This window comes from Carassius auratus, chromosome 2 (assembly GCF_003368295.1).
Source record: "Carassius auratus strain Wakin chromosome 2, ASM336829v1, whole genome shotgun sequence".
NCBI classification, from domain to species: Eukaryota; Metazoa; Chordata; class Actinopteri; order Cypriniformes; family Cyprinidae; genus Carassius; species Carassius auratus.
Window position 1 is genome coordinate 6,421,740 of NC_039244.1, and position 10,780 is coordinate 6,432,519.

Below are 10,780 nucleotides of genomic sequence, written 5' to 3' on the forward strand. Positions count from 1 at the left end.
TGTGGCCACTTCCTCTCAGAGCTTTATATATCAGAGCAGTCCAATAGTCTGCTGACAGTACAGACTCCTTAGATTTGGCACTATTATCCTGTTGCTGTTTTCCAGTGGTGGGAATGGTGAAATCCCTTTGAAACAGTTGGTGGTCCAATTCTGGTATGACAGGAATGTGCAGTGAGTCTAGTTTGGAACGCAGGGCAGCAATGGAGGAGAGCAGTGATCCGTCAAGCTGCTGAAGAAATGCTTTTCCACTTTCCTCTTCCTGAAATTTTCATTAAGTCACCATCAGTCTTAGTTTATTGTTAACTTATGTCCGTCTTAAACAGAAATGTAGTGAACATGCTGCTCCATCATATGTAAAACCTTTGTTTCAATTAGACAAATTTACCGGTGTGAAGAGTTGTTGCTCCTGAGAAAGTTCCTGTGAGTTCTTTCAGTTCCTTGTGTAGATCCAGATCTTCAGCAATGCCTGTAAGGTAGCTCTCCCAGTCGTCCACCAGAGGGCCCACTTGCTGGAATAGTGCTGGCTGGCCAATCTGCTCTTTGAGAATAATATGTTGGTTAGAAGAATAACAATATGGAGAACGATCTAAACAGTTGCTGAAAAATATTACATTCCGGAAAGCATTGTACATCCCCCCTGAGCCATGATAAGCTTTACAAGTACAGTGCAGAAAGGTTTAATGGCTCTACCTGTTTCAAGAGCATTTCTGCGTCTTCGTGTTATATGAGCAGAGCTGTACATATTCTCCACCAACTGAGGAAGAGTCTGAGTGAAGAAGGTCAGGTCAACTTTATCTCTGATACAGTCATCGGCCCTCTGAAGCAAGTCCAGCAGAGTCTGCAGAAAGGAATGCAACTCTGTAGGGAGAAAGACAGCAGACAGTAAGAAAGGCAGTAGATGGAGGGAAGGTAAATATATTTCAGAATACATTCAAATAGAAAACTGTTTTCTATATTTCAGTATATTACTGTTTTTATCAAAGTACACTGTGAGTCTTGAGAGTTTGGACATACAGTACGTAACTCAATTTATAATTTAAGCCTTTTATTTAGGATTTAAAAAATGCTTGAAATAGGTTGTGTAGAATAAATTGTGTCTACATACAAATTTCTTTAAAAACTAGTTTAAATTCATGTAAAAAAAAAATTAATTGATGATTTGAATTTCATAAAACTTTATGAGCGAGCCTACAAGTGCCCAACATACATGTGAACTCCTTCAATGCAGCATAAAAAGTATCCCAGAATGCATTTTGTTAAGATGCAGAGCTTGTCAAGATGACTAAATAATTCGCATATTTCCATTGCTGTTATTTCATAGTTTGTTATTTTAAAATCTGGAAAGTAGTAGTAATAAAGAATGAGTATGTACATCCAAACTAGCACTTAAAATTAGGTTAATTCAGTTTAAATATATAATTAGATTTTTTTATTTAAACTGTCTGGATAACTTACTGCACTTCTTAAGCCGGCTTTGGCATTTGTCCTGAGCGAGACGCTGACAGGCAGAGGGGTCGAGGGTCGAAGAGCAGGATAGCGTGTAGAAGTGGCAGAGTGTGGTCAATTCTGACATCTGCTGTTCTTCAGACAGTTCAGTTGTCTTGAGCAGCTCAGGACATGTGGGCTCCCGACTCCCAAAGGACTCTGGAATTCAGAGAATGGAATGTAAAACGATTTTGCAGGATTTGTGGCTTTTCATTGAGCAGAAAGTGTGGGAGGGTTTAAACTCAGGGTGGTGGAGATCTTTGTTTTGTGGTGTGTGCAACATGTTGAGCAACTCACTCTGTATCTCTGTCATGACCCAGTCAGAGAAGGCGGTGACCCGTGTGTAAACACCAGGCTTTCCCCTCTCCCCACAGCCATCCCCCCAAGAGGTGATGCCAAAGAGCTGAAACCGTCCCGATAAACGGTCCTGGAAGATCAGCGGCCCTCCAGAATCACCCTGGACACATGCAAGGACACAGATTCTAGTCAGATGATTGTAAAGCAGGTGTTGTTTTTATATAGCAGATAAGATGTTTCTTCATCTGCTGGGGTGTTTATAATACAAGCTAGTACGATAATGTAGAGATACCTGGCATGAGTCGATACCTCCAGTGAGGTACCCAGCACAGAACATGGTATTCGTGAGCAGCTCCTTCCCCAGTGCACTGCGACAGGTGGTCTGAGACAGCAGTGGCACTTTCGCCTCCATCACCACATCTGCAGAGGGTCCGTCTTCACACACACAGAGAATCAAGACAAGCATGAATACTTCACAGCTTTTTAAGCAAATGTTGTGTGATATTATTAGGCTCTTTTTCCAAAATATGAGTTATGCAGATTCTCTTACCCTCATATAGAGAGCCCCAGCCAGCCACCAAACAGGGTGTACCAGCCGGTGGGTCGAGGTCAGAGGGCACGCAGACAGGTGTGACCCGTTCAGACAGAATAACTGGAGAACTCAGCTCCACCAGAGCAATGTCGTTATTAAACGTCTTTGGGTTAAACTACAACAAGAGAAAAGGATTGGATACAATAGGGACATATTTAAAATAAAAAGAAATACAAACAAATATATATATATATATATATATATATATATATATATATATATATATATATATATATATATATATATATATATATATATATATGTTTACCTTCGGATGAGTGATGATGCGATTGACTTTCATGATCTGCTCATCAGGGTCAGTTTTTTTGAGGTCAAACTCTCCCACTACCGCTGTCCAATAACTCTCACTGCGGCTCCTAATTGGGGGAGACGTTCACAAAACATTTGAGTACATACACAAATAAAGCAACAAGACACAGCACAATTAATTATCCTTTTCAGAAAATGGCGAGAACATAATATGATAAAAGTCAGTGCTGTATGGTTCATTATTTTGAATGTTATGGCACATTTAATCACTGTCAAAAGTGTGTGCTGTTCTGGTATTTTACAACAGCTTCAAATGTTTCTCATTTCATCACATCGGAGCAAAACAATTGTATGTTCTCAGTACCAATACAAATAGCAAGATTGTCAAGTGAAAAGGCAATAAGGTATCCACTCACATTCAGTTTAAATATGTAGATATGTATTTGTGCTTTTACCCAGCAAAGCAATGGGCAGCAGTGAGGACCCAAGAGCTGTCAACCAGCACGCCCCCACACATCAGAGCGCCATCCAGCCGAAGGTTCACCAGCCATGGCCAGCTGCCCAGAGGAGCAGGAGATCCCCCCATAATACGAGAACGAGGCTGTGTCAGGTTTTGTGAGACAGAGAAACGCTGGCCACACACAGCTACAAAAAGGGAAGTTACATCAATAAATAGATCTTATTAGTTCCTCTAAAGTCCATTGACAATCATAGTCAAGGTTTATTTTTGATTACATTTTTTATTTTAATCATGCAGATTATGTAAAATTATGTATATATGAAAGTTCTGAGTATGTTTACATTATTTACTTAATTTTTTTTTTACCCTGTGCTGTGGTCTGTGTGGCCGGCTCCAGGTTCTGCATGGTGTTGAGCAGACTGCACTGCAGGACGCGAGCACTGCAACTCTCTCCCATGACTCTGACGCACAGGTCTTTGTTCACTTGTGCAGGTGTGCACCGGCGTTTGTAGTAGCCACAGGCCTGACTCAGCAACCAACTCCTCTCTCCTTCATCAGCTTCCTCCTGAGCGCGAGAGATGACCTGACAGCTCGGCTCTGACTGTGTATCCTCTGGAGAAGCTACGGAATAACCACCACCATCAGAATCCGTGTTTAAAGTCAAAGAGTCCTTGTTATAAAGCATTTGTTCATTCAAGCTTACCACAAGCGCCTTTTCGCTGTCCACAGTCCTGAAACAGACAGGGCACACACCCTCTGCAGCCTGCCTCAGCCTTGTTGCGGTCCAATACGGCAGCATCTACGGCAGACAGAGCGCGGGACAGAGCGGCCTCCATCACTACTGTTCCTCTATCAGACAGAGCTGCAGAGAGAAGCAGAAAGAGATGTAAGCAAAAGTGAATACATGCCTCAAAACAACCAACATAAAGCAAATTTAAAGAAAACTTTAAAAGTAGGTATAAAGAAGAACATTTAAGTTCAGTGGAGCAGAAAAGTGTGCTGACTTGGTGTTTATGTGAATCAGATAAGATAATCAGATCGTTTTCTCTAATGCATTATTTTTGTTTCAACAATAAAAATTGTCAGATATGCATACAAACACAAAACTACAAACAGCAGAATAACAAAAAAAGTTGAAAAAAGAATATTCTCTCTTTTTTATATTTTTAAAACATTTCTCTCGGTTATGCGAGCGTTAAGAAAACATTCCATTTTATCATTTAGTGTTACTTTTGAATGTTCTCTGAACAGTTCATGAATTCCATTAAATACGTATAATGTTTCTGCCATTAAATAACATTTTGAAAACATTATTAAAGAACAGATAACTTTGAATTAACTTTTTTTTATTAGCATTACTGGAGTAAACCTTGCAGAAACATTAGCCAAAGCTCTGAGAATGTTCCCTGTTAGGTGGAGAGAAAATCAACATTTGAACATCTCTCAACCCATGACTGGCTATGGTTATACTACATTTATATTTTTTAAAAAAAATCTGTATGAGAGCAGTATTTTAATCAGTCATGGTTTTTCCATGAGAACAAGTGAGCAAACTCATGCTCAGAGCAGTGCTAAAGACCCCAAACACAAAGTTACAAACACATTCAGCCATGTGCTCTTCTCTATATCCCAAAGAGATAAAGAGACTTCAAAGCTGATTGTATTTATCTTGCATCAATTTTTCTGAAAAATCCTGTCATATGCACACAAACTGACAGTTACCTCTTATAAGCTACTACTAAATTTTGTAGAAACATAATTTTCTGTAAAGTTGCTTTGTAATGATTTGTATCGTAAAAAGCGATATACAAATAAACTTGAATTGAATTGAATTGAACAGTCAAGAAGTTTATTCTTAGAGAAACAGTTAAATAATACTGTCAGATTATTAAGAGTTATTGGAGCTCTGACATCAATGTTCACCATCACTGAAAAGGCTGTTCTACCTTTGGAACTCTTTTGCAACAAGTTTATTGAAAAGAAAACACCTAAGCTATTAGGTACATTTTAGACATCACAGTGAGTTTGCATCTTTTGAATCTATACACTCTCAGAAAAAAAGGTGCAAAGCTGTCAAAGGGGCGGTCACTAAAATACAGAAGCTAAAAGGTACACTTTGTACCCTATTTACCCCTAAATTGTATGTATTATTAACTTTTGAAAGGGTGCCACCCCAGTGACAGTTTTGTACCTTCAATGCAGAAGCAGGCAAAACTTCTGAATACCTGGCCTACCTTTAAGTGCGCTCTGTGGCATTCTGTACACCTCTCTCAACGGAGGCACCCCACCACACCAACCAATCACCATCAACAGCAGCAGTGACATCATACCCATGATTCCACTTCACCTGTCCACAGGTGAGTCGTCCAATAGAAAAACAAATTTTCTAACAGCTTTAAGAAGTTCCACTTTTCAAAAACACTGGCACACGGACACAACCTTCCTTTTGCATCAAGGCACCTGTGATGCACGAGTGTCTCTGACCTTCTGGCTGGCTTAGCTTTCTCCCACACTCCCTTTAAGAGGATGTGTTAGTGACAGAAGCTGATGGAACGATGGAAAGCATGCAGCAGCCCTGCAGATATATGCAAGAGCACTGGACCTCTCCCTGAAGGGGTGGGCATCAGGGCCAATGCACTCCCAGTTGAATTCATTAAGACGATGAGAGCAAATCACGAGGAACTTGCCAAGGCTGGAAATGTTCTGTGGTGAGAGAAAAAGAGGGAAAGAGAAAGAGAGCTGGATGGGTAGGGGGCGGGTTTGTTTGAATTCATTAACGTTAGAGTGAGACAGAGAGGAGGGGGCAAGAGAAAGAGAAAGAGAGAGGGAGCATCTGTCATTCAGCCAATCTCTGAATGAGAGTATTGTGCTCCTCCCTGAGAGTTCAAAGCAAGCGAATGTGGCGATCACAGGCACGCCGACCTCCTTGATCACTTTCACGCTTTTATGTGCACCATTAAAACATTGTCAGTTCAGATCATTGCATCTTTCTCAGCTCAGCATAGCCTCATTGCATAAAAACATACAACATTAAAAAACAAGAGCTCACCATTTGTTTACTCGTTACTGGCCGAGAGTTCGTAGAAACGTTTGTCATGCTTCCTTCATTGTTGGACTGTCACAGAGATTGCTTTCCGTATCGTTTTCCAAAAACTTTTTCAGTGACATCTGAAAAAGCCAATTTAATTTTAATTTTAAATTGCTCCTTTCGGCAATAGATAATAGACAAAATTAAATCAATCAAATGCCGAGCTCTGCATACATAACACTATGACTAAATCATAACTAAATCGTGTAGGCTATTATAAATGTAAGTCTAAGTGCTCTTGTTGTTTTCATGGGAAATGTTTGACAACTTTGACAATAACATCCATTTGGTTGGGCTGCATAATAAATGGGGGAAAAATTTTGTTCCCTCATAAAAATTTATAGATAGATCATTTGAATTTTTAAATTAGAAGTGTAAACAATCATCAGACAATAGTTTTTGCCAGCGGTTCGCAACCTTTTGGACTCTGAGACCGTCCAACAATATTCGCACGTCCCATGACTTTTCCAGTTTTACATGTTTTACCGGATAAGAATTTTACTTATTTAATTTTTCAATCACAACTTCTAGTAGATACAATATATTATAGCCAGGAATAGCTAGACAAATGTATATCCATTATAAAATATTATAAAGATTTTAATCATTTAAATGACATCTCCAGGTCTAGAAATCACACTTTTTTTATTACTATCTTACTTATTCAGGTTATTTTAGTTAGAGAGAGAGAGAGAGTTGTTGAGGGGGTGAATTAAAATAATTAACTAGATTGTTTTGTTGTTTTGACTTTTTAAATATTTGTTTGAGCTCTGTTCCCGTTCACTAAAGATTCACGTATCAAAATAAGTGGCATCTGAGCTTTAATAGAATCTATTTTTCAAACCACTTTCCAAGCTGCTTTTGATGGATGTATAATGGCATTTTCCCTAGTATAGTTCATCACACCAACAAAGATCATGGTTTCCAACATTAGTGTAGTTGTCGCTCTGGATAAAAGTGCCTGCTTAAAAAATAAATGTTTGTGCCATCTTTAAAACGAACACCACTTGGTTTGATGTTTAATGCAATTACATTACTAAGTGTGTCAAGTGTGAGAAGAGCAAAGTGAGGCTTAGTGGCCTGATTCATGAAATAATGACGCATGACAATCGAATGACTGTTCTTCCCTCAAATAAGGCTTGGACGTGGCAATCAGGGCAAAGGGAAACATAAAGGAGCGAATGTACAGACAGAGATGCTCCTGAATTCATCAGAGCTAATGAACGATCATTTTAAGCTGTCACATGGTATCAGGTTTGTGCGTCTCTTTGAAGTGGACTCATTGCAGGCTTTGTGACGAAGTGTGCAGAGATTAGCGAGTCCAACTAAAGGACAAGACAGGAACACTGTGTAATGTACGTGTGCTGAGTCTGCAGTCAGGATGAGAGACCCAAATTGGAGTTATCTTTGAGCCAACTGAGCAACCGAATACAGTGAGGGCACGCGGAGCAGCGGGCTACTTTAAAAGTGCTTCACACAAGGCCTATGTATGTGTGTAGCAACTGAGAGAAAAAGACCTCCTTGGTCAGTGTCATATGAGACAAAACGATTGGGTGCTGGTCAGAAGACAGAAACAAGCCGACATCTAAAATTCATAACAGTGTGAGCAATATTTAAGGGTTTTCCTGGTAAATAATGTTTTGAAAAATTGTTGAAATGTTAGCAGACAAAAATATCAAAAGAAAAGATGGACTTCAAGAGCAAGAGTCTCCCTATCTTGCATTCTCCTCCTTTTTTGGCATGAAGAATAAAGACAGGAGCCGACAGTTTGTTCCAGGCGTTCTATGTGGCCCCTGCACAATGGTTTTGCCATCCTACTGCCAACTGAAGCACTGAGGGATGGCATGGAAAAAAAAAAAACAATCGGGCGGCTGGTCTCCATTCATCTTTTGCCCCGTTCCCTCCCTTCGCCCTGCTGCTCTCTTTGATGTTGCCTGATTAATCTGCCCCCCGCTCCCTTCAGTTTCTCTCGTCAACTTTGTGGTGCTCTGCCACTGTCCTCCACGAACAAGATGCTGATCACAGCACTAAAGGCAAAGCTGGATTCAAGGAAAAGTTCAGGAACGAGCATGTGAGCATACTTTCAGATCGGAAGACAGTGTGACCAGACTAATGATTATAGAAAACTTCATTGTAAAGCTTTTAAAGCTTGATTTTAATGTTCTGGGTTCATTATCCATTATGATTTATGCGTTAATTAATTCATTCATTTAAAAAGACAAACAAAAATAATGTCTAAAGTAATGCACTTACAGTAAATTGGAAGCCTATGAGGCAATGGATTAGGTGAATTTTTGTGTGAAATGTGAATTTTTGTTAAGGCAATAATTTATATATACATGCACTTACTCATCTCTCTTGCACAAAAACAGATTCAGTATTCCTCAAAATGAATGAAAACAGTAAAATGCAAACTGAGAACATGACACAATCCTGCAATCATTAAACATGTTAAATAACATAAAAATGTCCTTTATGTAGCAACCAGTGTCTTTGCTGCTGACTTTCGATGATCCACTTCAACTATACTAATAGGCAAAAATAACTTTAGGTGAACATCACATTTGTGTTTCATTGATGAAGTAAGAGTGTTGAACTTTCTTCTCCTGCGTCCTATTCTTTATGCAATCTAGAATGACAAGACTTATACATTTGCCAAAATATAAAACAAACAAACAAACAAACAAACATGTTAAGTTCAGATGAGATAATTTAACACAAAAGTAATGCAAGTAACATAATTATTCACTTTTTTTTAGGGAGTAGGCAATATTGTAATGCATTATTTTTTAAAGTAACTTTCCTCAACACTGGTGGTAAGTCCTGGATCAGTGAAACTACTCATGTCATCATAGCCAATGAGGTTCTGACGCACAACTGGAGCAAGTGAGAGGGCAACTTGAGTGTGTGTGAGAAATTGTCTGCTTTTTCAAAACTACAGGGGGCAACAGAGGGAGATTACATAAAGACATGTCATAATACAAAACTACAACCCAAAAAACATTTGCATAAAACATGCAACAGTAATGTTGATAACACACAGGTTAGTTGGTGCACTAGTTATGAAACCATTGTCCTATTGTCTGGTGCTGAGAACAATTGGAAGTGGGTCAGGTGGGATTGAAAAAAAAAAAAAAAAAACACAATGTCCCAACATTTCAGTTTGACAATAATTTTTTCCCAGAGTGCATTTTCTGCGTGACATGGATAAGCCCGTTAGCTCAAACTCTTTCAGAATACAACCTTAGTGATGAAGACATTTGTTTGTGTTAGATGATTAATGAAAAGGGTCATACTTTACCATATATTTTAATTAATACTTTTTTCCTACACTCCACTTATAATGTTGGTCAAGTTAGTAAAAAAATCCTTTTCACGATCATCTTAAGTCTCTTAACCTTTTTTCTTTCTTCAATACAGTTTGCTGGTATAGGTTTGTAAGGAAGCCCACTTCCAATCTGCACTGTTAGATTTAACCTAAAATCTTTATAATATTACACTTAATATTTTCTCTTACACAGTATAAGTAAGTCTTTATTATAAAAAAATATATATACCCGTTTTATATTTTAGGATGGGGATCATTACACTTAGGGAGCCCTCAAAAAGCTTGTAAAATGCTCATAGGCTACATAGATGTCCTTAGTTGAATTTTAGAAATGTAAAGGGCAGTTCGTTCAGTTATTTAGTATTAACTGTTTGCACAGCAGTTTCTTTAGAGACTGTGATTTTCAGACCTGTTTTCTGAGTTTCTGATAGAGAAACTTATGAAGAGCTGACAACACATTGCTTTATACACTTAATAAATTGTTACAAAAACAAATTCACTCTCAACATCACTCATTTATGAGTAGCTAGAATGTTTTAAATGATTAATTACATAATTAAAACGCCGATGCTATTGGGACCATCAGGGGCGTAGGACTGGGGGTAAAACCAGTACTGATTACCAGGGCCCCAAAGGAAGAGAGGGCCCTTGAAAAGTCTGGAATATATATTATCAAGGGGGTTGGGGGGGGGGGGTGTTATTAGGACTGCCTATGCATAGGGCCAGGGATCTTGTGCAGCACCCCTGGGGACCATCAGCGAACGCCAACTGTGAAAGAGTGTGCCAACAGCGCCTTCTACCGGACCGTGGCAATTGTATTTGGCAAAAAAAACTTGATTTCTATTATCTGTTTATTAAGAGATTTACCTTCTGTGATTTAACCACAACTTAAAGTCAGTTTTACCTAGTTTTTGTGTCCCCACAGCTGTGCCTAGCATTAGGTGCGTTTCTGCTGTCTGAATCCTACTCTGAGTGAATCCAGATCCCTCTGGACCGCCTGAAAAGAGCATCCCCATACCTGAGCCACCGCAGCAGTCTGAGCCCCACTTTCCATTGACCCTCACCACTTTTTCCTCATGCCCAGACCATATGTCACAGTGTCTGGGTTGTGTTCCCTGGGTTTCCACTAGATGTCCTCCTTTCCCACGGTGTCTGTTACAGCAGGCCAAAATTACACATTCCTGCCTTAACTTACACTATCGTTCAAAGATTTGGGGTCAGTAAGAGTTTTTTATTATTAATATTATTATTCAGCAAGGA

At 39.1% G+C, this 10,780-nt stretch overlaps 1 protein-coding gene and 1 long non-coding RNA gene across 2 annotated transcripts; both read right to left on the reverse strand.

Moving 5' to 3' along the window:
* Positions 1-22: 22 nt before the first annotated feature.
* LOC113110569 (uncharacterized) lies at positions 23-735 on the reverse strand. Its single transcript, XR_003293177.1, has 3 exons — positions 691-735; positions 386-538; positions 23-259 (listed from the first exon to the last, which is right to left on the reverse strand). It is a non-coding gene; the product is annotated as an uncharacterized LOC113110569 (long non-coding RNA).
* Positions 736-745: 10 nt separating this feature from the next.
* On the reverse strand, positions 746-5,866 carry LOC113040301 (serine protease 56-like; the record flags this gene model as incomplete). The annotated part of the gene is made up of 10 exons (XM_026198645.1): positions 5,339-5,866; positions 3,808-3,966; positions 3,471-3,725; positions 3,100-3,289; positions 2,643-2,751; positions 2,333-2,489; positions 2,075-2,217; positions 1,783-1,942; positions 1,456-1,644; positions 746-858 (listed from the first exon to the last, which is right to left on the reverse strand). Coding segments are annotated over exons 1-10 (1,575 nt in total), but the record flags the coding sequence as incomplete, so codon positions are not given.
* Between the last annotated feature and the right edge of the window lie 4,914 nt (positions 5,867-10,780).